The 26538-nt window shown below is 43.8% G+C and overlaps 1 protein-coding gene across 3 annotated transcripts in view; it reads right to left on the bottom strand.

Moving 5' to 3' along the window:
* The window catches only part of GLB1 (galactosidase beta 1), an 80180-nt gene that overhangs the window by 26872 nt on the left and 26770 nt on the right, over positions 1-26538 (bottom strand). For all 3 annotated transcript variants that reach the window (XM_059162191.1, XM_059162189.1, XM_059162190.1), the window contains exons 6-10: positions 22836-23016; positions 19280-19338; positions 18450-18571; positions 18324-18364; positions 13733-13845 (exon numbers count right to left, since the gene is read on the bottom strand). In XM_059162191.1, coding sequence (XP_059018174.1) covers positions 13733-13845; positions 18324-18364; positions 18450-18571; positions 19280-19338; positions 22836-23016 — 516 coding nt within the window. The remainder of the gene's footprint in view (positions 1-13732; positions 13846-18323; positions 18365-18449; positions 18572-19279; positions 19339-22835; positions 23017-26538) is intronic.

The raw sequence follows: 26538 nt of genomic DNA on the forward strand, positions 1-26538 counted from the left end.
GAGAAGATGAGATGGGGTTGGGGGAGAAAAGGAAGAAGGCCTACAGCAAGACAGAAGCTGAAAGAAGGTAGCCCTAGTAGGGAGAAGTGTTCTTTGTAGGTTAAATCTTACTGGTAGATTAAAGTTTTGTATCAGTGTTAAATCTCCTGTGGTTTATATATGAGCATATTCCTACCTATTATGAAACACACACTGAAGTATTTAGGGATAAAGGATCATGACATATGCAACCCTCTAGTGGTTTAGAAAACCCAAGGAGGTGGTGAGGGGCAAATAATGAAGCAACAGAGTGTAATGCTGACATGGGTAAATCTGGGTGTGAGATACTCGAGTGCTCTTTGTACTACTTTTATTCTTAAAACTCTTTGGTTTTAACTCTGAAATTATTCTTAAATAAAAAGTAAAATTAAAATAAAAATTAAATATTAAATACACACACACACACATTTACATTAGAGTTAGAAGAGGTAAGTACCAGGTCTTAAAAGTTTGTGTCCAGGGATGCCTGGGTGGCTCAGTTGGTTAAGCGTCTGCCTTTGACTCAGGTCATGATCCCAGGGTCCTGGGGTTGAGTCCTGAATGGGGCTCCTTGCTCAGCAGGGAGCCTGCTTCTCCTTCTGCCTGCTTCTCCCTCTGCCTGCTACTCCCTCTGCTTGTGTTCTCTCTCTCACTGACAAATAAATAAAATCTTAAGAAAAAAGAAAGTCTGTGTCCATCTCCACGTAGGTTGCATTATGATCTTTCAGGCTCCTTACATTTCTTTCCGCTTCCCTTCTTCTCTTCCTCCCTTTCTTCCTTTCAGTTTCCCTTTTTTTTTTTTTTTTTTTTTAGATTTTATTTATTTATTTGACAGAGAGAAATCACAAGTAGACGGAGAGGCAGGCAGAGAGAGAGAGAGAGGAAGAAGCAGGCTCCCTGCTGAGCAGAGAGCCCGATGCGGGACTCGATCCCAGGACCCTGAGATCATGACCCGAGCTGAAGGCAGTGGCTTAACCCACTGAGCCACCCAGGCGCCCCTCAGTTTCCCTTTTTAAAAGTAATTTAAGAAGGAAGATAAGAGACTGTTGTAATGAAAAGCAATAGTCTCCTTGACTCACTATTCTCTGAGCTCTAGTCTTCAGAGGAAACCATTTTAAATTCATTTAGTTGTTCCATTTTTCACAATTCTGGTCTCTAAATAATATACTTATCTGAGATTTCTTATTTGATCTATTAAAACATTATCATTGATTTAATACATGAGAACTTAGCTCCATTGTACTATTCTGGATATCTCTCTTTCTTGACAATTTGGTTATATCACCATTTTCAGTTTCTCTACTGGTTACCTTTGAAATAATATACCTTTATTTCTTTATTTCTTAGTTCCATCAGTTAAGATTATTTTTGTATCCATACCTTTAAAGTTAAGGCTATTTGCATCCTTCCCTGAGCTCTCTTCACTACTCCCACCCCACACCATCAGCTATACCTTTATATTGTCAAGGTTAAAACAGTCTATCCTGTACCCATACATCTTCCCTTCACCTCTATTTTGACTCTCTAACTTCAAAATCAATCAATAGTGCTCATGCTCACATGATTATAATTATAAAAACATGACTCTCTGCAAAATTAAGTATTATATACCATGATGGCATTTCCTATCTTGTTCAGCTTTTTGTGTTTTTTTTTTTCCTCACCTGGGGTTTCTTTTTTTTTTTTAAAGATTTTATTTATTTATTTGACAGAGAGAGATCACAGTAGGAGAGAGGAAGGGAAGAGATCACAGAGAGAGGAAGGGAAGCAGGCCCCCGCTGAGCAGAGAGCCCGACGTGAGACTCGATCCCAGGACCCTGAGATCATGACCTGAGCCGAAGGCAGCGGCTTAACCACCTGAGCCACCCAGGCGCCCACACCTGGGGTTTCTAATTGCATTTCTTTTTACCTGTCTGCCTTTAGGTTAACACCTCTATAGGTTGTTCCAAATTTCCAAAGATGGTATCAAGTTTTTTCAAACACTTCTTCCCCCCTAGGAAACTCCCTATTGGAACTCTCAAGTCTTCTTACTCCGAGGGACTGACTCTCCTTTAGGCTTGATATTCTGGGACTTCTCTTTATTGTTCTCCTGGTTTTAGCTTCTGTTTCTAGAATCTTATAACTACCTCATTTCACTGGAGCAATCTCAAGTACTTCCCAAGTACTGGTATGTGAAAGGAAAATTTTTTAAAACTTCGAATGTCTGAAAATGGCACATTTAGTTGATAATTTGGATGACTATAGAATTCTATGTTGAAAATCATCTTCCCTCAGACAGGAAGATGTGTCTTCCCTGTATCATCCAGTATGATTCATACCAAGCTTGTTGTTCTTTCAAAGGTGATTGGCTTTTTCCTCCCTAGAAGCTTATAAGTGTTTTATTCTCTCTGTTTTAAATTTTTCCAAGGATGTGTTTGGATATGTATTTTAAATTTATTATTCTGTGCAACTCAAATATCCTTTTCTGTTTTGGAAAAAAATTCTTTGGTATCTTCTTTTTCTCCATCTTTTTCCCTTAAAGGTAAATTAGACATTCTAGATTGTCCCTATCTCTCATCTTTGCACTTTTCCATCTCTGTCTTCCAGTTCTAATTTCTAGGAGGTTATTTTTTATTTGGGGGAACAAAAATATGCTTTTTCAAAGCATCACATTCTTATATTGTGGAAACATCTTTTCATGTCTCTGAAAGACATAAATTTGAGAGGGTCTGTTTTGTTTTGCTTAAGATCTTTCATTCCTGTCCCTGAGCCTTTTGTTGCCTTTATGTTATTTTTCTGTTTATTTCATTTTGGTCCTTCTCTTTCCCTTTACAGGTTTTATGGATGTCCTCAAACATTTGGCCACCCTTGGCCATCCCACCACATTTAATAGTAATGCAAATGAAGGCACCAGCACTTGCATAACCATCCTCTCTATGTCAGTCCTGCCCTATGTGCAGAAGCAAGGCTTGTCCAGTGGGGAAATCTGTTTTAGGATAATTTGGGAGTCAGACATAATATGTAGGGTCTTTGCTCTCAGGCTGCACTTTTATTTAAAATTCTGATTTTTTGACTGTTAAAAAGATACTTCCCTGATAGTCTCTTTGGAAGAGGGGTGGAAGAGTGGAGGACCTGATGGGAAATTAGCCTTCTTAGTTTTAGCTGTTTCATTCTGTCTCTTGACACACCTGCACTTCCAGGATCCTGGTTCTCTGGGGTTCTTTTTTTTTTTCTTTTTTAAAAGATTTAGGGGTGCCTGGGTGGCTCAGTGGGTTAAGTCATGATCTCAGGGTCCTGGGATCGAGTCCCACGTCGGGCTCTCTGCTTACCGGGGAGCCTGCTTCCTCCTCTCTCTCTCTCTCTCTCTGCCTGCCTCTCTGCCTACTTGTGGTCTCTCTCTGTCAAATAAATAAAATCTTTAAAAAAAAAAAAAGATTTTATTTATTTATTTGAGAGAGAGCAAGAGAGGGAACTAGGTCAGAGGGAGAAGCAGACTCCCGGTGAGGCTGGGAGCCTGATACAGAACTCAATTCCGGGACTCTGGGATCGTGACCTGAGCCAAAGGCAGTTGCTTAACCAACTGAGCCACCCAGGTGCCCTCTCCGGGGTTCTTTAAGGACAATCTACTTCATTACCTGTTTCTATAACCCTCTTTCACACTCACTGGGAACCTAGAGTTCCTCATGCTACTCCCTCAGCCCCCTTCACCTATTTTTGTTTCCAAAAAGTTTCTAAAATCTCTCATGCATAGATAGCTTCCTTCTTGTTGGCTTCACTTTAAAGATTTTTCTTATTTATTTGAGATATAGAGAGTGAGAGAGAGAGCATGAGCATGGGGGAAGGGTAGTGAGAGAAGCAGACTCCCCACTGAGCCGGGGCTCAATCCCAGAACCCTGAGATCATGACCTGAGCTGAAGGCAGACACTTAAGCCACCCAGGCACCCTTGTTGGTTTCATTAAAAAAAAAAAAAAAAAAAAGTTTTTTTTTTTTTTTAAATAATTTAATAACATTTGAAAGGCAGAAGAGATTAGTATGTGGTCAGTCAGCCATCTTGAACTAGAAGTCCTTTATATTTCTAATACTCTATGAATCAATACTTCTGTGGAATTTTTCAAAGAGTACATTACAATGATCTTCATGATTTGTATTAAAATGTATGCAAGGCCAAGGAGTTATTACTGTTGATCCCAGACAGACAAAAGCTCTCTTCCAGTCTTCCCTACAGTCCTAGAACACATTCATTCTCCTTTGGCCGTTTACCCATCTCTTCCTCCTCCACCTCACCTTCTGGTCAAGAAAAGCAGAAAACACAAATCCACAGAGGGGACCTGAGAGTACTCTGATTTGTTTTCCAAAGTTCCCTATTCACGTGCACAAAGCAGTGACCACGTCATATCTAACCTAGAAAGTCAAAGTAGAGTCCAGTCTAACAAGGACTACCATATTAGAAGAAAAACTCACTATACGGACATCCTTCTTTAACCTCCATTCACCTATTCACTTCCATTCACCATTAACCTCATTCACAGTGACGGAGTCCTTCTCTGGAGTTTTGTCATCTCATCTTCCACTCACAAAGGCCTTCATAGCCAGTATTGTATTTTGTTTTTAGAGGCTAGACTAAGGAACTTGCTCAAGATTATCAAGAGGGTAAAGGAGTGAGCTGGGTTCCTGACTCTAAGTTGTGTTTCTACAGTTCCATCTGACTTCCTTTATTGTACAATAATAGTACAACAGAAAGTATCTTCTATTAACTAAACATATTTCCAAAGACAAAAACAACCCACAGAACCTTTTCTCTTTCACTTTTCCTCCTGGCCCTCCCCTTATGCATATATACCACGTAAGGTTAGAGATAGTAGCAATTTGTTACTGCTACTTACCTAAAGTACTTCTGGCATGACCAAATATTGACAATAATTTTATTTATTGCATATTATATTCAAATGGATATGACCATCCTTTCAGTATTAAGAGTTAAATCATTTCCAATTTTTGATATTACAAATAACACTGCAATGAACAACTTTATGTTTACAGTATTATCTTGGTTTAAAAAAATCCTTTTGGGGCACCTAGGTGGCTCAGTTGGTTAAGTGTCTGCCTTCAGGTAGGGCCATGATCCCCCAGGTCTTGGGATTAAGTCTCTGCTCAGTGGGGAGTCTGCTTCTCTCTGTCCCTTTGCCGTTCCCCTTGCTTATGCTCTCACTCAAATCAATAAATAAATCTTTAAAAAAAAAGGAAATGTCAATAATCAAAAAATATACATCTTTTTAAAGATTTTATTTATTTATTTGACAAAGAGAGGGATCACAAGTAGGCAAAGAGGCAGGCAGAAAGAGAGGGGGAAGCAGGCTCCCTGCTGAGCAGAGAGCCCAATGCAGGGCTTGATCCCAGGACCCTGAGATCATGACCTGAGCGGAAGGCAGAGGCTTAACCCACTGAGCTTAACCCAGGTGCCCCCCCCAAATACTTTTTTTAAAAAAAGATTTTATTTAATGATTTTACAGAGAGAGAAAGAGAATACAAGCAGGGGAAGCAGCAGAGGGAGAGGGAGAAGCAGGCTCCCCACTGAGCCGGTAGCCCGATGTGGGGCTCAATCCCAGGACCAATGGATCATAACCCTAGCCAAAGACAGACGTTCAACTGACTGAGCCACCCTGGCACCCCTAAAAAAATCTTTTTAATAAAGGCCCAAGTGAGAAGTTACTAGGTTATATGACAGGAGCATTTTATATGAACCTTAATTTAGTGTATACCAAGGGGCACCTGGGTGGTTCAGTTGGTTAAGCATCTGCCTTTGGTTCAGGTCATTATCGTAGAGTCCTGGATCAAGCCCTTCGTTGGGATCCCTACTCAGTGGGGAGTCTGCTTGTACCTCTCCCTCTGCCCTTTCTCCTGGCTTGTGCATGCTCTCTTATTCTCTCTCAAATAAATAAATAAATAAAATCTCTAAAAAATATATAGTGTTCATCATCGTTAGCCATCAGGGAGATTCAAATCAAACCACACTGAAATGTCACTTTACACCAGTTGGAATAGCCAAAATTAACAAGACAGGAAACACGTGTTGCAGAGGATGTGGAGAAAGGGGAACCCTCTTTCACTGTTGGTGGGAATGTAAGTTGGTACAGCCACTTTGGAAAACAGTGTAGAGATTCCTTAAGAAATGAAAAATAGAGCTTCCCTATGACCCTGCAATTGCACTACTGGGTATATACCTCAAAGATACAGATGTAGTGAAAGGAAGAGCCATCGCTACCCCAATATTCATAGCAGAAATGGCCACAGTTGCCAAATTCTGGAAAGAACCAAGATGCCTTTCAAAAGATGAATGGATATGGTCCATATATACAATGGAGTATTATGCCTCCATCCGAAAGGTAGAAGAAGGGGAGAAGTGAAAAATGAAGCTTGAGGGTAATAGGGGGCCAAGCCATGGAAGGCATCCTGATCAGATCAGCATTTTAGAGAAATGACCAGAAGACAGACTAGAAAACCCAAGTCTGTAGGAAAGGAAAAGACTAGAGCCACAAGAGTGTAGGCAATGCTTTAAAAATCTACGATTTGTTATGTAATGTTCATTTTGTCATCCTTAATTGTCAGTCATAAAATACCATGTTTCTACCAGCACCATGGATCAATAAGAGATAGCTTGTGTCTACTCACTGAGCTAATGTCATTCCATCCATGAAACAAGAAGGACAATCAATCAGCCAGTGTAGACTGGTCCTTGGTCAAGTTTCAAACTTCATTAAGTTTCCTTTTTTTGGAAGATTGATTGATTGTGTGAGCGGTGGGTAGGGATAGAGGGAGAGGGAGAGAATCTCAAGCAGACTCAACACTAAGCACGGAGCTTGATGTGGGGCTCAATCTCACAGCCCTGAGATTATGGACCTGAACTGAGATCAAGAGGTAAATGCTTATCCAAGTGGGTCACCCAGGCTACCCTTCATTTAGCTTTGAAATACTAAAAGTCACTGTGGTCATTTTAGCATTCTGAATCCTCACCCAGCCCCAATGCCCACCTCAAGGAGTCCTAAGATTTGCTCCAATTTCAAGGTCCTCAACATACAACTTGATTAATTTCTGTAAAATGACCCATCTCCAAAGAGCCATCTGGATTTTTATCTTTCATAGAATCCCTATGAAGAAGTGTAACAAAACTCCTCAAAAATGGGTCTTAAATTCATTCAAAAGCATTACAAAAATAAACTCACCCCTGAGTAAGGCCCCTCTCAGGGATTGGTAGGGAGGAGGAGGTTGCTGCCCTACATCTTATGGTTCATCCTCGAGGTCAAAGTGTTAACCATGTCTGGTTGAGTTTTACCCACACCAAAGAGAATACCTTAGAAAATGCAAATGTCATGAGCTTTGTCATACCTTAAAGAATCGTTTGCAGAGAGCCACCTGGAGCCTTTTATCACTGAGCACAGGTCTGCGCAGCCTGATGGGAAATTATCCCTGGGCGTCCATGTTAGTGGAAGATATTGTCCACTGACACCCAATTTGCTCTTTAAATAGATATAAAAAAGAGACCCATTCTACTTGTTAAGTCTCTGCTGAAGGAAGAGACAGGAAGAGCTACATATAGGGGTATTTATGATCCTATTCTTTTCCTCAATGCAAGCAAATATTTTGAGTATCATTTAACAAAACACCCAATTGAACATCTACAAAGTCTCCTAAGAAAGAGCCCACTTTTAAAGTAGTTAATTTCTCTCTTCCAAACCTAAAAGAAGAGAAGAGGGAAAGCTTTCTGAAGACTGTCTCCTTCAAGGGTTCATCTTACTATGCTCTCTGGGGTTAAATGCTTGTGATCCCCTGGGTTTGCCTTTGCTTGCCCTGTCCTTCTTACTGAGCTCTCCATGGGCAATCCCAACCTCTCCTGGACATCAGCCTCTACTTCCACTGAGGACCCTGTCCTAATGACTTCTTCCAGAGTTTCTCCCTCTTAAGTTAAGAGAGGGACTTGCTGGATAGACACCTCCACCTGGATGTCCCCAGAAGCATCTGGAGCTGCATAAGCCCAGAACAGAAGTTGCTTCCTCCTCCCCCTTCCCAGCCTGTGTTTTGTCTGCAATTCTCTATAGTGGTTGCTGCCCATAATACCCATCCAGTTATCCAACCAAAGCTGTAACCTGGACAAATCAATGATTTCTCATACTTTCTCATACCTGCAGGTGTTCAGTTGCTAAATCTCATCAATTTTACCTCCTTAACACTGTTCAAATCTAGAGACTTCCTCTCCAATCCCTGCTGCCCCTGCCACCATGTCATTCCTAGGTTATGGCAACAGCCTTGTAGCTCATCTTCTGCCTCCAGAAATGTCTGCAGGGAGGATCCTGGCAGTGCGCTGACATGGTCATAGGTGTTTATAAAATTTGCAGAAGTAATATAATTTAACCACAACAGGCCAAGACCTTGTCTCCTTTTGTTCCAGCTTCTCTGTGTCGCATAACCCTTTTACTGACGTAAGAGACCCTGCTAAAGCATTTCTGGAATTCAAAGGAGAGCTGAGGTGGAGATTTATTTAATTTGGGTGTAAAATATATCTACATAGTTCACTGTCACTTCCATGGATAGGTAAATTACAAGTAACAGATTATTCCTAATACCCAATATGCTGACTCACTTGTGTATCACTTGATGGTGCCCTGAGGCACCCAGCCTCAGAAGTATGGAGGTTCTGGAGGAGACACGGGGTTTCAAATGTATAGGGCCAGAGCCTGTCTGCAGCAATTTCCTCCAAATACTGCAGCTCATGTAGGAAGGAACTGGAGATTCCCCCAATTTTGTTAATGATCCTAAACATTATCAGTAACAAAATGTGAAATTTTCTGTTTTCTAAACTTTCAGTACAGATTAAAAGACAAAGTTCAATCAGCCACGCCGAAGAGAAAGATTTCCATTCTCTCTAGAGGAAAAGATTACAAACATAACAGAGACAAAAAATAGCATGCAGCCAAAAGAATGTAAGGAAAGAAGGATAGCAGTTATATTTTAAATAGTTAATAAGTCCAAAATGTGTGTTTTTTTAAGTTTTGTGATGTTTGTGATTATTTTAAACTTCAAAGTTTTAAATTTGTAATGATTTTTCTTACTCATTTAAATACACATTTGGGGTGCCTGGCTGGCTCGATTAAGGGAGCATAAGACTCTTCATCTTGGGACTGTGAGTTTGAGCCCTCTGTTGGGTATAGAGATTACTAAAAACAATAAATGCACATTCATTTTTGTTGCCTTATCCAACACCCTTTCTGAAATGCATATCTGAATACATCACTTTCTTCATGTTCCTCAACAGAGTGTATGCAACAGCATTAATGTTCTTGGTGATAAAGTCACCTATCTATTAAGAAGAAAATATAGTGGTGATGGTTTACAGTGGAAAGAGATTGGGGAGCAAAACAGACCTGGAGACAGTTAAAGGTCTCTGATAATCTAAGAGAAGAATAAAGTTAAATCCCTACCTCACTCCCAACAGCAAAAACAGCAATTCCATATACACCAATATTTCCACATAAAATATGAAATCACAAAAATTTTAAGTGCTCCACAGGAATTTATTTACACTACTAGACTAGGGAAGCAGCCATGAAAGAGAGAAGGGTAAATTTCACTATGTAAAAATTCAGGATTGCTTTTTACAGGAAAAAAAAGATGAAGAAACCCCCAAACTGTTAAAAATACCACAATAATAGAACTCTTGTAAATCACACAGAAAACAAACAGGCAAACAGAGAAATTGTGAAAGAATTGACATAAGTAGTTCACAGAAAAAGAAACGTGGATGGACAATTTATGCATGAAAGGGTGTACAACTCTAGTACTCATCACTAAAGAAATTCCAGTGTTTTCTTTTAAAATGATCTTTTATACCTATCAAATGGCAAGGTCAAAAAGCCTGATAATTCACAGTATTGGTAAAAGTATGGGAGTACAATTTCATTGAAGGGCCGTTTAGTAGTATCAATCAGAATGTCAGAGGCAAGAAACATTGACCCATTCCATTTCGAGAAAGTTTTCTACAGCTATCTTTAAACTCGTCCAATCCCGTCTCACCTAAATGGCTGCAAAAACCTTTGATTTTCCTGTTCTATCCTTTTCTTGCCTCCCAGAGTCTAGTCTCCACATAGCAGCCTGAGCAATCCTTTAACGACTCTGTTCAGCTCTACAGTGTCTCTTCATTTCACGCAGAGTCAAAGCCAAAATCCTCCAAAAGTCAATAAGGCCCTAGGGGATCAGTTCCCTGCTATGTCTCTGACCATCTCCTACCTCTCTCCCCTTGGCTCACTAGGCTCCAGCCACACTGGCCTCCTTGCTCGTTCTTTAAAATGCCAGATGCATGCCCACCCTCTTACTGGTGACATTCTGTTTGAACTCTCACCCTGGATGTCCCACATGGCTGTCCTACCACCTTAAAGTCTTTACTCCTGCTTCACCCACAAGGAGGTGTCATATATAATGAGTGGCTAAAACCATGCCTGGGATATAGAGGGAACTTGCTAAATAATTGTGGAATTACTTCTGAATAAATAGACAATGTGGGTCAGGTCAATTAGTGTCTGAAATAATTATAATAATGCCTTCCAGGGTTTTTTCAAGAAAGAATTGAAATATATGAACTCTAAACCCAAGAGAATTAAACTGCATGACATTAATAACATATAAGTCAAGAGAGATGTAACTGGGGTTAATATGAGACAAAGTTTTGGTTGGATGGTTGTACTGATTAGTTTTTTAAATTATTATAAGCTAAAACGGAATGTTAAAGTGTTTTGAGTCAGACATAAAGGCGGGCATACTGTATGAACCCATTTTAGTCCAAAAAACAGGCAAAACTAACCTATGGTGACAGAGGTCAGGGTAGTGATTGGCTCTGGGGATGGAAGGTTCATGACTAGAGAGGAGCATGAGCATGGCCTCTGGGGCGCTATGTGTTGGTTACAGGGGTGTGTCCACCTTGTATAAATTCACTGAGTGGGATATTTATGAGTTGTGCTTTTTGGAGGTGGGGGTACATATTTTACACTTTAGCAGGTAACCACTAAAAGAACAGAAATATAGTGAATAACTTCCAAACTGGGAGGAAGATGCTGGGCATGGATGAGGGATAAAATAAGGGAAAAAAAAAAAAAAAGACTCAGAAAGTAATCAAGAGAAGACAAAATGGAAAAGGTAGAAAAATCGATTATTATAAAATAAGACAGTTGAAAATAATCAATGTGTATCAAGAATCATAATGAATGAGAATGAATAGATGCACCAGTTAGAAAACAAAAATGCTCAAACTAAATTTTTCAAAATTATCTCTTGTTAATGAGGGACATGTTAAAAAAAAAAAAAAGATACTGAAAGACTGAAATTCAGGACACTTGGTGTCTCAGTTGATTAAACATCGGCCTTTAGCTCAGGTCATGATCCTGGGGTCCTGGGATCGAGTCCCATATCAGGCTCCCTGCTCAGCAGGGAGCCTGCTTCTCCCTCTGCCTGCTGCTCCTCCAACCCAGACAAATAAATAAATAAAATCTTAAAAAAAAAAAAAGATTGAAATTAAAGTCTTGTGAAAGATACACCAAATATTAACCAAAAGAATGCAGGTAAACTTTATTAGTATCAGACAAAAAAGACTTAAAGATAAAAGGCGTTATCAGAGATACAGGGTTACCACATAATGATACTAAATAAATGATACTGAAGAATTTAATTCTCAGTTTTCATACCTCATAACATGGCTTCAAAGCTGACACAACTAGGGGCTCCTGGGTGGCTCAGTCGGCTAAGTGTTTGCCTTTGGTTCAGGTCATGATCTCAGGGCCCTGGGATCGAGCCCCATGTTGGACTCCCTCTCCCTTTGCCCCCCAACCTGCTTGTGCTCGCTCAAATAAATAAATAAAACCTTAAAAAAAAAACTGACACAAGTATAAAGAGACATATGTAACACAATTCTTTCAATAAATCAGACTAAATGGACAAAAAGCCAGGAAGGACATTAAAGATATCAACAGCACTATGAATAAACTCAATCTAAGGAACACAGACATAGATTCTATCCAACAATTATAAAACATACAGTCTTTGCAAGAAAGCATGGAACATTGATTCAGTTTGACACGCGCCAGGCTCTAGGACTGGGTTCAACACCTTTCAAGGGATTGGTATCATACAGACCACATTCTCTATCAAGAATGCATGTATGTTAGAAACCAGTGAACCAGAAAAAATACTTATATTTAATAATTGCTACTTTTGAACTACTTCTGAACATTTCCAGGTCCAAAGAGTAATCCAAATAGGCATTTTTAGAAGCAAATTATAATAAATATACTACATATCAACACAGGAATTGGAGCTACAGAGGTACTTGAAAGAAATACATAACGTTAAATATTTACAGGAGGGAAGAAGAAAGGCTGGGTTACAAAGTTTCAGATAAAGGAAGGAAACACCAAAGATAGGAACAGTGAGGCTTGAAACAGAATAAACATACAAGAGAGAATTTGGGAGTCAACGCTCTAAATTGTGCAGAGACGAAAGCCATGGTAAAAATTAGCGTGCACAACATTTCAACCGCAAATCTGAAAATCCAGATGAAATGGACAAATTCTATGAGTAGTTACATATTGATATTTTTCAATATGCTTAAAATATTTCATCATATAATTTTTTTATGATTATGATGTTAGTCCCCATACAGTATATCTTCAGTTTTTGATGTAGTGTTCCGTGATTCACTATTTGCGTATAACACATGGATTGCTCCCTACAATTCATGCCCTCCTTAATATAATTTTTAACACTTAGTCTTAAATTGAGACTAAGGCATACTTAAAACAAAAGTCCACACCATTTATAGGCAGAAAACCTTTGTTTTTTAACTTCAAAACTCAGGTGACTGAGCAGAAAAATTGTGGGTTTTTTTCTCTTTTTTTTTTTCACCCACAGCAGAGACAGGAAACCCCACCTGGGTGCTTTGGATGCCTCAAAAGGTCACAACGTTAGTGGGACTGAGCAGTTGAGCTTGCAGGCTGAAAGGAAGCAGCAAATGACTTACCTCAAATGAAAAAAGTGAAGTATTGCTGATAGCTCCCCTTTGCACGGCGCCTCACAAAAGCCCGGATTTGCTCTCCGGCATGCTTCAGCTCTGTGTGTGGACACACACCTTCCCACCTTCAGTACAGGTAACTGCAATGGCTACTGCCTGGTGCACAACAGACATGCTGGGTCCATCCTGGATGCCCAACAGCCATTTTTTTTTTTTTTTAAGATTTTATTTATTTGACAGACAGAGATCACAAGTAGGCAGAGAGGCAGGCAGAGAAAGAGAGGAGGAAGCAGGCCCCCGCGGAGCAGACAGTCTGATGTGGTGCTCGATCCCAGAAACCTGGGATCATGACCTGAGACAAAGGCAGAGGCTTTAACTCACTGAGCCACTCAGGTGCCCCGCCAACGGCCGTTCTTTTAATCCTGATAACTAACCAAGGCGCTATTGTTCCGGTTTTAGGATGAACAGACTAGTGGAGGAACGCACTCACAGACTCACTCTGAATCAGATAGAGGCCAAGACTCAAGGCCAAATCCATCTGAGGCCTCCCTTCATAGGCCCTTTTAAACACCAGCCTTTATTAAGTTCTGCTAAGAACTCTGGCTGAGAGAATGGCAGTCACCAGGCAGTCACCAGCCTGGTCCAAAGCAGGCTTGGTCCCAGACCAGCCCACAGCAAGCACCCACCTTACGAATGACGTCTCGCAGAGCAAAATACTTCTCAGTGAGGTCCCCTGCCTCGCTCAGTGGGGCATCATAGTCGTAGCTGGTGGGCTGTGCTTTGTAGGGCATGTTGGCTCCTAGAAGGCAAAAATATGCCGCTAGTTACCAGCTAATTACTAGGCTTTCCCCCGGGACAAGTTCTTTGGGATTTACGGGCTCAGGGCCATGGAGAGAGAAAATAAAGGACACATTAAAAACCAACTGTCAAGCAATAGAGAGGGGCCTGAGGAGTCAGGATTTAGAGAAATGCATTTCTTCCTGCAAGTGGCCCTCACCAAGCACCTGAGAGTCTACAAGGCCCTGTACCCACCCATTCTCTCAGCCAGAGTTCTTAGCAGAGATCTCAGCGGATGTCACCACCCTTGAACCAGCAGGAAAGCTGAAGCTCTCCCTGAACCCAGCTCCATGTCTCACAACCAGGAGTGGCAGGGCTTTCAGCATGACCCACACCTCTCACTAATAACCCTGAAGTCTGGGATCTTTTCCATGCCCTTGGACCAAGGATCAGCTGAACACAACCGAGGGGTTATCAGAACACACAAAGTGGAAGATGACGGAAACACACATCGGTCCCCAGATTCAAGTGGAACCCTAAGGTCTTTGTAACATCTGCAGTCAGAGGTGCTGCGGTGTCCTCTCATATCCCCTTCAGGAGCAAGTCAAGCCCTCACGGCCCCAGCTGCCAGGAGGGTTAGCTGCTGCTGGCTCTCAGATGTGTCCCTCTGCTCACAGGCTCTGCTGTGTGGCCTTGCCTAGGTTATGGCCCTCCGGGGAGAGCCCATACCCGGTGACTGACCAAGGGGGTGCTGCAAAGCCCAGGTCCTGTCTGTCCAAGCTGCAGACCTCCCTCTAGAACCAGCTGAGCCACCTTCAGAGCTCAACATCTTCCTTTGCCCACGTCTGCCACCCACACTCTTGAAAGGTGAATGCGCCCCAATAAAACCTCCTGCTGGGCACCCTCAGTCTGTCTCCCAGGAGATGAAACCCACAACAGAGCCTGAGAAATAATGCCGAAAAAGACGAGAAAAGTAGATGGCTTGGCAATTATCGTTCCAGCGACAGAGCCTCGAGCAGATGCTCCTCCCCTTGTCACAGACGTTCACAGGTAGGAGATTGGGTCCAACAGTGGGCAGTGATCCTCTGCTCCTATTAGAATACTCACCCATGCCACACAGAGAGCTCGTCCAGATTCCTGAGCCCCACCCCACCTTAGATTCTGAGTTGGTAAGTCTGTGGTGGGACCTGGGACTCTGCATTCCTAACAGACTCCCAGGTGATGCTGATGCTGCCCTCCGCGAACCACCAAGGCTCTGGGCCAGCCCTTTCTCTTCTACTCCAGAGAGCATTTGACAACACAAGGGTATGAGAATAAAGCTGATTTTGGATCATCTTAGAGCCAAGTTAATTTTTAAGCAAATGAGGCACAAAATCTGATCATTCATTTAGTAGTATGTTCCTTTGACCAATCCTCCAGCCCACAAATGATGGAGCTGCCTTGGGTGAGCCTACTGGTGGGGAAGGTGACAGATGAGCTAGGCTGACGATCAGCTCATGGTTTCATCAGTTCTCTGCACAAAATCCACCCTTCTGGAGGACCTGGACCACTCAGGCAACTGAACTGACTCAGTCCTATGACCTTTCCCATCTTTTGTATTATCAGAGGCAGCAGCCTGCCAACAGGTCCACCGGCCTGTGGGGATACATACATTAAAGCACATCCTTTGCTGTGAGATGCAAAGGAAAATAAAACCACATCCCTTGTTGTGAGGAGCTCACCCCTTTGGCGGCCCCTCCTCTAGCTCTAATGTGGCAGTCACCTTGCCCCCCTACCCCGGGCTCCCAGTTCCTATGCACATATTCATGGCACCACACTAGCCTCCTGAACATTGGAGGTAGGTGTGGCCTCACTGACCTGTGCTGAGCTCATTCAGTGGTTACCAAGTTGAATTGAACGGTGTAACTCACAGATGGGGACGCACACTGGCAGAGTGTGGTGCATGTGCCTGTGTGAGCAGGAGGAGCAACTGTGGGCAGAATGGGCAGGGAGCTTCCCACCAGGGGTTTTGCTCTCATTGCTCTCTGTGGGGATCTGGCCTGAAGAGCAGCTGCTAAGAAGCACAGACTGGCCCTCCTCCTTGTCCCCAAAGAGGCCAAGCACTGGGGCAGGTGAGAGAGACCCACAAACACAGGTGGGGCTGGTGTGGGGTTTCAGGATGCAGGAGGTGATACGAGCCCACGACCAGCTTTCAAGGCCCAGGTCAGCCAGCCCTAGCCTCTGCCAGCCGAAGGCAAAACATGTGGGCTTTTTTTGGTACCCTGCTTTTCTAATCTGTAAAATGGGTCTATAATCTCCTGCACAGATGAGACTGCTATGAGGCCTAAATGGGAAAACAGAGGCAGAAAAGAGAATTTTATGGTTTCTGGCAGGGTTGGGAGCAATGCAACGGACTTTTTCTGGAAGGACAACTTCCATTTTCTGAGTGGTTGTTCTTATCTTACTTTTTTAAAAAGAAGAATATATCATTTTAAGTAAAATAACACAAAATTTAAAAAAATAGTACCATGGACTGTAAAGTTTCCCAAAAATATCAGTCCTTATTCCTGGACTGGATGCTTGGCACAATTCCATGAATGGAAGGTAGGTGGAATCCTTAGCTACTGAATGAAAAAGGCATGGACACACAGACATGATCTAAGACTTCAATGAGCAAGCCTGGTGTACTATGATCTTTTAAGAAGTGACATTTTTTTTTTTTAAAGATTTTATTTATTTATTTGACAGACAGAGATCACAAGTAGGCAGAGAGGCAGGCAGAGAGAGAGAGGAGGAAGCAGGCTCCCTGCTAAGCAGAGAGCCCGATGTGGGGCTTGATCCCAGGACCCTGGGATCATGACCTGAGCCGAAGGCAGAGGCTTTAACCCACTGAGCCACCCAGGCGCCCCTAAGAAGTGACATTTGAGTTTTGCAGTATCTCCATTTCTTGGCTCTGGTAATAGGAGTAACATCAGTAACACCTGTAAGCAAAGTCTTCTCCTAGCCCATCCTACCCTGCACGAAAGAGAGCAGTTCACAGGAGCTGTACCACCCAATTACAGATCCTCGGAGACTCAGCATTGAGGGGCATCTTCAATGATTCAGAGAGAAAAATGCAGGTGTGGAGAGGGGTGAGCAATGAGCTGGAGCGGGAAAAGAAAACGAACATAGCGTGGTGTGTCTGCAAAAATCAAGGGCAATGAAGAGAATTTTGTCATTATTTTTCCTACTAAAGAAAATAAAAAGAGGGTGCCTAAGTGACTCAGCCATTAAGCATCTGCCTTTGGCTCAGGTCATGATCCCGGGGTCCTGGGATCGAGCCCCACATTGGGTTCCCTGCTTGGCAGGGGGCTTGCTTCTCCCTCTCCCACTCCTCCTACTTGTGTTCCCTCTCTGTGTCTCTCTCTGTTAAATAAATAAATCTTTAAAAAATAATAATGTTAAACATACAAATAAATAAAAAGAGACCATATAGGAATTAAAAATGGTATGGTACAGTCATTTCAGAAAATACCATAGCAGTTCCTCAAACACGAAGCAGAGTTAGTTATATCACATGACCCAGCAATTGCACTGAGGTATACACCCAGAAGAAGTCAAACGAAGATTCAAATGAATACTTCCGTGCTAGCATTCATAGCAACATTATTTATAATGCTCAAAAAGTGGAAACAACTCAAATGCCCATCAACTGACAAACGGATACACAAAACACTGTGCATTGATACAATAGAATATTATTTGTCAGTAAAAAAAATAAAGTGCTGACCTACGCTACAAAACGGATGGCCCTAGAAAAGATTACGCTAAATGAAAGAAGCCAGATACAAAACACCACATACTGTATAATTCTCTTTATGAGAAATGTCCAGAATAGGCAAATCCATAAAGACAGACAGTACAGATGAGTTTTGCTAAGGACTAGGAGGATGGGGAGTAGGGAGTTTCTCGGGTAAGGGGTTTCTTTTTAGGGTAGTGAAAACGTTTTGGAATTGCATGGTGGTAATGGTTGCAGAGCTTTGTGATATACTAAATGCTACTAAATGGTACACTTTAAAATTGTGATTTTTATGGTGTGTGAATTCTATGTCAACAAAACATTAAAAAAAAAAAGAAGAAGAAGAAAAAGATCATAGCAGAATACATGGGCAAGTAAGCTATTGCCCAGCTACTTGTTTTATAACAATAAGGTTGCTGGGGCACCTGGCTGGCTCAGTTGGAAGAGCACATGACTCTTGATCTCGAGGTTGATGAGTTTGAGCCCCACACCAGGTGTAGAGAGTACTTAAAAAAAAAAAAAAAAGTAAAGTTTAAAAAATTAGAAAAAAAAAAAAACCAGTAAGTTTTCTAAGTGCACATGTTCCTTAAAAATTTTTTTAATGACTTAAAAAATTATATAGGCAGTTTTTATAATATCAGGAAATTTGGGAATAAACAAAAATAGAAAATAAAAATTGTCTGTAGGTACTCCCTACCCTCAAATCTAGCATAAGCTTCCACAACCTGTAGGATTGTTCTTACCATTCCAATAGGCAAAATTGGTCCCACCTATAAACATGTACCTACAAGGAAACAAGAGAATAGACATACTTCACTGTGAGCCCACAGCTGTGGAGGGGGCCCTGCCCTCCAGAAATGGACACTCACAGGTTCACATTCGCCCCATGGGCAAGTATATCATGGAGGGAGGAAGCCACCACTTCAGTCTTCACTGTTGAGTGAGGTTGGCCCCAGTGGTCTAACCAGCCGGTATAGAATTCAGAATTCACCTAGAAGGACAAGAGGACATGGAGCTTAGGATGGACTTAGGACCTTCGGAGCCTGGCACCTCCCAGTACCCTTCACCCTCTCTACTCCACCAAAGGACGGGTGGAAAACCGTGTTACAGGTCCTGCTTAGCCCAGAGCTGAGAGACCAGGGGTGGGGGGCTCCAATGACAGCACTGCCCAAATACAGTTTTTAGGTGCCGACAATACAGATATTCCCGAAAAGTTGTCCTGCAACAAAATTTTGTCAGCCAACCCTGAGTTTAAATGAGGCAGGAAAGTTTGTTGGGCAAAAGAATTGGGTGGCAAAATATTTTAATGAAATTATCCAATCTAAGTTGGCCTTTTAAGTCAGTCCAGATTTTTAAGTCCCAGGTTGACTTAAGGTGAGGGGAACTCATCCAAGTATTCTGCCAGGTGGGCCCCACTCACTTCATGTTTCTCTTGAGCAATTACCCTGCCACGCCCTTTGTCTCAAGAAGGAGAAAGAAGTCTGGATGTCTTCTGGGGCCTCCTTGTCTCAGGGTCTAGGAAATCCCCCCCACCACACCCCGAGTCTATGAATGCAGGTTCTCCATGGCTCACTGAGCAGCAGAGGCTCTGTGCACAGGTGGGGAAGCCTGACCCCACGGCCAGAGAAAGCAAGGACTCACCCCTCTAGTTAGTAGCAAGCCACCTCACCTCAACCCACACCTCACCTCCAGTTCTTACCAATGGTCCTTTGGGCTCACTCTTTCTCTGGACTTCGAAAGCAGCAGTGATGTTGGCACCTGAAAATCATGAGAGAGAGAAGAAAGGTCAGTCATTGGAATGATAAGAAGTTAAGTAAAAATAGCCCTTCACAGACCTTCAGCCTGAGGCCTCGCCCTTCGCCACACACTGTGGGCCTGGAACACCTCCCAGCCAGCTGTAGGCTGGCTTCGGACCATCCACCCACTAGACATGTGGGGACCACGGAATGCTGCTTCCTCTCTGAGAGGTCCCCTTAGCCTCTCCTGACTGCACCGCCTCAGGAGATCATGTCACAGGCTTGTCTGAGTTTCCCCAAGGCCTGGACACATGTTTTGTGTTCTCTCTTCAAATAGACATCTGACCTAGATGTTTCCTATAGGATGTGCTTGCTTTGTTTCGTTTAAAGATTTTATTCATTCATTTGAGAGAACGAGCACAGGCAGAGAGAGAGGGAGAAGCAGACTCCCCCGTTGAGCAGAGAGCCTGATGTGGGGCTTGAACCCAGGACCCTGAGATCACGATCTGAGCCGAAGATCACGATCTAACCCACTGAGCCATCCAGGTGCCCCGATGGGCTTGCTTTGAGGTTATTTCCTTGCAACCTCCACAGCATCACACAAATAATAGTAACATGGGTATCTGCCCAGTAATTAACAAATCAAAGGGTTGGATGTGGTCTTTCTGCCAGAATCATGGCATATACGCTGATTTTGAATTTGTACATCATCAGACATCCCAGGCTACGTGCTCCTAAGTTTTCCTTCTAAAATATCCCATTAAGATGCCTGCATGTGAGCTTGCCCCTGGGGTCTTCTTTGTCCCTCCCCCTCTAAACGGAATGAAGCTCTACCCACAGAGGGGCAGGTGGCCCTTCTTCAGTGACCGAGCAACCACAAAGGGTGTCTCTCTAGCCAAAACCGTGGACACCCTGGCCCCAGACTTCACAATCCACTTCCCACAGCAAGTACTCAGAGTGGAGACTACAGCAGACAAGATCTCCAAATAACCTCTTGCTTTCTGTAAGGCCAGGTTTCAGAGGGGAGAATGTGCCCATCCAGAGTGGAATCCTCTTTACTTTATGGCTGTGAATGTCCCACTATTAAGCGTCGGGCGGCATCCGGATCTCTCCGTTCTGATCTCATGCACTTCCTCCTGTGACCTGACCCTGGCACTGCCCCCGTCCCACACACATGAATGAGGCCCCCATAAGCCCCACCTGCCCCAAGTCCACGGGCCCTCCAGGGGGCCACCCTTCATCCCAGAGCCGCAGCCACTGCGCCATCACCCCACACACGTACTGCTTTGAACAAACCCAGAATAACCTTCCCATTGTTTCTCCCAACAGAAAGATACTGCACGTCTTCACTACTGTGGTGGGAAAAGTGCCGAAGCGGGAGGAAACCAGCCACTCTTTGTAGATGTGTTATTTCACCACCAAATGCCCGCTGCCATGCATCCTGTGTCTAGAAACACTAGATTCACTTAAAGCTAGTAGTCCTTTTCTTTTTTGCTAATGTAGAGGAATGCCTTTAAAACTACTGTTGGTAGGAATGCAAGCTGGTGCAGCCACTTTGGAAAACAGTGTGGAGATTCCTTAAGAAATGAAAAATAGAGCTTCCCTATGACCCTGCAATTGCACTATTGGGTATTTACCTCAAAGATACAGATGAAGTGAAAAGAAGGGCCATTTGTACCCCACTGTTCATAGCAGCAATGGCCACGGTCGCCAAACTGTGGAAAGAGCTAAGATGCCCTTCAACAGATGAATGGATAAGGAAGATGTGGTCCATATACACTATAGAGTATTATGCCTCCATCAGAAAGGATGAATACTCAACTTTTGTAGCAACATGGACAGGACTGTAAGAGATTATGCTGAGTGAGATAAGTCAAGCAGAGAGAGTCAACTATCATATAGTTTCCCTTACTTGTGGAGCATAAGGAATAACACGGAGGACATGGGGAGATGGAGAGGAGAAGGGAGTTCAGGGAAATTGAAGGGGGAGATGAACCATGAGAGTCTATGGACTCTGAGAAGTATCTGAGGGTTTTGAAGGGGCGGGGGGGTAGGAGGTTGGGGGAGCCAGGTGGTGGGTATTATGGAGGGCACGCATTTTTTTTTTAAGATTTTATTTATTATTTACTTATTTGTCAGAGAGAGAGAGAAAGTGAGCGAGCACAAGCAGGCAGAGGTAGAGGAAGAAGCAGTCTTTCTGCCGAGCAAAGAGCCCCATGCGGGACTCCATCCCAGAATCATGACCTGAGCCAAAGGCAGCGGTTTAACCGAGCCACCCAGGCATCCCTGGAGGGAGCACTGGGTGTGGTGCATAAACAATGAAGTCTGGAACACTGAAAAGAAATTTTAAAAAAATAAGTAAAAATTTAAAAAAATAAAAAATCAAAGTTCAACTTCAGTCTTCTGTACACCTGTCTTGAGAGAGAGACCCAGCGCTGCATGTGGAATGTGAGTGGGCTGTCGTACCTCTCAGCCAACAAGGCAGTGGGGTCATCAGGGTACTTGAAGAGTAGGCTTTTTTTTTAGGGTAGACGGGAAGGGAGTTAACACTTATTTTGAAATCATCTCAAACTTAAAGAGTTGTGAGAATAAAGAACTCATAATCCCAAAGAACCAAGATTCCCCAATTGTTAATATTTTGCCACGCTTGCTTTATCAGTGTCTCTGTCTCTCTCTCTCTCAACACACTTATTTTTTTCTGAGTCGTTTGTCAGTAAGTTGCACACAGGAGGGCCCTTTACCCCTAAATATTTCAGTGCACGTTCCCTAAGAGCAAGAGCATCCTTTACATAAATAAACACAATAAAATTATAAAAAACAGGAAATTAACATGGAGACAATCCTATTATCTAATCTACAGAATTGATTCAAAAAAATTAGGTTGTCCCAATAACGTCCTTCACAGCATAGCAAGGTAAAAGCAAGTCCAATCTGGGAGCCTTTTCAGGAGTACACGCTACCTTGTCGGTGGCAGGTCCTACATGAAAGCTGCTTTCTTAACATTAAATGTCTTAACATTTACAACAGCCAGGAGCCCCCCACCAGCCTTGCTCCCAGAGCCTCCAGAGCCAGAGGAGACAATCTGTGTGGCATCTACTGACCACCTGTGGGCCCTCACTGTTTATAGCACTGAGTTCAGAACAGGAGGGCAGGGAAGTTCCCAGCACTCTGGGCGGACAGGCCCAAAGGGACAGCCCTGAAAGGTGACTGCTTCGGGGCAGAGCTCCCGGCAGCAGTCCCTAAGACAACAGAGCCCCGGGCTCTGGGCTCCAGGTGTGCTCACCAGTGCTAAAAACAGAGCTCTTGCCCCTAAAGTGCCAATCAGCTTAAATGAAATCACCTGTACACTGGAGGCTGCTTTATTCATTCTTCCATTTCACCTGTTCCTTGGTAACAGAAAATCTGAGAGATCTCATTCAATGTACCCACTTAAAACACAGCTGCCCTGAGCGACTGGTGGGTTTCACTGCCCAGCCTGCACGGCCTGAGCTGGGTTTGACTGTGATTACAAACACCGACCTGGTCCGAAGTCCACTGTGGCATAGAGTCCCTGCAGGGCCCCGCACTGCAGGAACGGCTCAAGTGCCCCATCCGTGGTGAACAGGAGCACGTCCTTGCCCAGGTGGTAGTGGAAGAGCTTCTGCAGGAAGCGCAGGTAGTCGTAATCACAGGTGAAGTAGCTGCCGTATTCGTTTTCAACCTACAAGTCACAGAATAAGCGGGGGAATCAGGAGAGCCCAATATGCTCATTCTAGTGCCAGCAGACCGTACCTGGGCATCTGTGAGATGACAAGGACCAACGATTGCCAAAAATACTTACTAATCTCGATCCTCCGAGTTCATTTTCCAAAGAGCAGCTCAGCATAAAAACTTACCTTTTACTACTTCCCACTCCACCAAAGAAAGAAAAACAAAAACCACCAGGTCGGTTTCGGATTGGAGTGACTTTCTAGCCTATACTACATAATAGATACTTTAAATGTTACACGAATAAGATCTCCCCATGGAAGAATATTAGAAAATGCGGGGAAATGCAAAGAAAATAGAAAAATCATGTGTTAGTTCCTTTAGCTAGAGATAAGTGCTACAACCATTCCGACTTAGTCTTCCAGATTGAAACATGTACACGCACCCTAAATATACACGATACAGTCAGTGTTCTCTGTTCTCAGAACTGGTATCCTATTACTTGCACCACTTGTAACCTTAGTTCCGCACTATAACACACTATGCAAAATGTCCATGGCAGTCAAGAGGGCAAATGCTGGATAAGGATGTACCATCATTTCCCTGATCTACTGCCAAACATTTGGGCGGTCCTCCCTTCCGTACTCCATCACCAATGCTCAGTCTGTGTTCAGTAGCATCCGTGGTTTTCCACCAGGAATTATTCCCCCCGCCCCCGCCCCCTCAGGGAACACATGACAATGTCTGCAGCTCTTCTGGGTTGTTACAAGCGGCAGGGGGTGAGAGAGTGCGCTGCTGGCTTCCCCAGTGGGTAGAGGCCAAGGGAGGCTCCCAAACCTCCCGCCTGCCAGTCTCCACAACAAAGGATTATCAGGTGCAGGAGGGCAACAGTGCTGGGGGGGGGGGGGAGACTCTGCCCCACGCCACGCATTTTCACTTTTTCGAGTTCTCGATGGGGGTGGACAGCACCCCGAAAGAGGTGAACGTGGATTCTTATAGGAGAAAAGAACACCTTACTCTTTTTTATCTGTAAAGCACCGATATACATACACTTATACAGGAGATGGAAAGCATTACAATTCTTCGGGGTGGGGGGGAATTAGACAAAAGTGTCTAAAGAGACTCTTTAGGGGCCACAGTGAAAACAAGGTGAAGAAACATTGCTGTAAAGCAATAAAATGAATGGCCTTCAGCTCCACCCAATACATGAAAGAGTCTTAGAGCTGCAACGTTGAGTGAGGGAAACAATACAGACGGCATGTCCCCCACCGAAACTTCAAACGGTCCCAACCAAACTGTAACTCTGGGTTGGGTACATACACAGGTGTTAAAAATAGAAACATCAAGAAACGAACGGCCATGAAAAAGACACCAGGGAAACTTCTCGGGTGCTGACCACATGCTAGTTCCCATACTGGGTGGTGATTCCCATCCTAATACTTGATTACACCACACACGGGTGTCCGAGTTCACAATTTTACAAAAATGAGAAAAATACCTGGCCATCCAATTTCAACCTGCACTTAAGGCAAAATAAATCGTGATCCTTGGGATCCAGAGTCATTAAACATAAGCACAAGAAACTGGGAACCCCCAGAAGAGAGGTGGCTGGCAGAGACCAGTAAGGAAGCTTCCCCACAGTGGCTGCCCAGGGCAGCTGTAGGGGCAGAGGCACTGTTCCAGGAAGAAGACAGGTAGCGAGTACTCCCTGTCTCGCTTTGTGTGGCCAGTAGCTTTGTGTGGCCCGTGGACAGTCAGGGAGGAGGCACAGGACTGTGAAGGGCGGAGATGAACTGAATGCCACCCCCCCTCTGCACAGGGCTACTTTCCGAACAGTTCGATGAATGACTCTCTCCCCAGAGGGGATCCCTCTGATAATACTTTCATGTTGCAGATTCAGACTGTAGTGAGTATGCCCAGCGCCAAGAGCTTCACTGGTCCTGAAACCACCCTGGAAAATGAGGACTTTGCTCCTCACACGAGCAGGAAACCCCTCCTTGGGGCTCCGGACACTTTGATTGATCCTACAGGTGTGCCTTTGGAAATAATTGAGAGCCACTTGAAGAAAAGCTTTGCAAATACTGGCAAGATACTTTCCTCATTTTCTTTTTCTCCCCTCTTTTAACATGATCTCTTTAAATGGGTATGTGCTCCTTTGTCCTCTGGCCATCCACAAGTTCAGAGCTAGCTCCAGGGTCAGCTCGAGCAACTAAGTGGGCCAGAGCTTTTGCGTTTCGTCTTCCTCTCTGCCCACCACCGCAGCCCAGCCCAAAGCTCACTTAAGGTCACTTTAAAAAAAAAAAAAAAGATTATTTATTTATTTGACAGGTAGAGATCACAAGTAGGCAGAGAGAGAGGAGGAAGCAGGCTCCCCAATGAGCAGAGAGCCCAATGTGGGGCTCGATCCCAGGACCCTGAGATCATGACCTGAGCTAAAGGCAGAGGCTTAACCCACTGAGCCACCCAGGCGCCCCTAAGGTCACTTATTTTTTCAAGCCTTGACTATGCAGGATCATGATGACTATTATCAGGAGTGTATGTTAAAATAAACAGGCTTATAATAAATGCATGAATACAGTTTGGCTAGATTAGAAAAAAAGGTCCATGTTTGCAAGGCAGCTCAGAGCTGCAGGCATGGGCGTCAGAGGCCCAGCTGTCCATGCCCAAGTGTCAGCTGTGCTATCTCTTGCCCACGGGGCTCTGCTTGTGAAACAGCGTCATCGGTTAAGAGGCCGAGTCCCCTTCGTGGGGCTGTCATGAGGATTAGCCAAGTCACCTCATGAATACTTGGCACCCAGTCAGGGCTCCCAGAGCTCCTCAGAGGACACTCATATTCGACATTAGAGTCAACCAGAAAGAGACAGGGGTGGTGTGCAGACAGGGAAGGTGAGAGGAAAAAAAGACAGACAAGTCATGGTGAGATTCAGAGGAACACTTGATTTTTCTAGAGCAAGGGGTCAGTCAACCTTTTCAGTCAAGGGCTACAGGGTAAGTATTTTAGCGTCTGTGGCCACAGGTCTCTGTGTACCGCTGAACTCTGCTACTGATGTGCAAAAGCAGCCACAGACCACACAAGAACAACTGGGCGGGGCCGGGTGCCAACATACCTTTGTTTACAAAAACAGCCACGGCGGTCCTTGTTCGATCAAGAGTAACGGGCTCATCCTGTGAGCTCCTTAATGAAGCCACAAGGCACTGGGGACCTTTACTGTCACTGATCTTCCACAACATCAGGTAGAAGTAGGGCGATGAATACCCCATATACCAGAGGAAGCAAAGTTGTGAGTGAAAGGGCCCCACTCCTGATCATTTTCGTCTTGGGTATTATTAATAGGCATCAGTGGCTTCACTTACCTTAGGTGTGGTCTTGGTACAAACTGTGATGAACATCCTCACAGGCCACCCAGCTTAGATGGCACTGGACTAGCTAATCCCTCCAGAACAGAATATTTGCTACATGGCTGGGTCATTAGGATGAATAAAGGACCAGGCTGGCTCGCTGCACCTCAAGACAAGAGCCTCATTTTTGCCCTGC

This window comes from Mustela lutreola, chromosome 2 (assembly GCF_030435805.1).
Source record: "Mustela lutreola isolate mMusLut2 chromosome 2, mMusLut2.pri, whole genome shotgun sequence".
NCBI lineage: Eukaryota > Metazoa > Chordata > Mammalia > Carnivora > Mustelidae > Mustela > Mustela lutreola.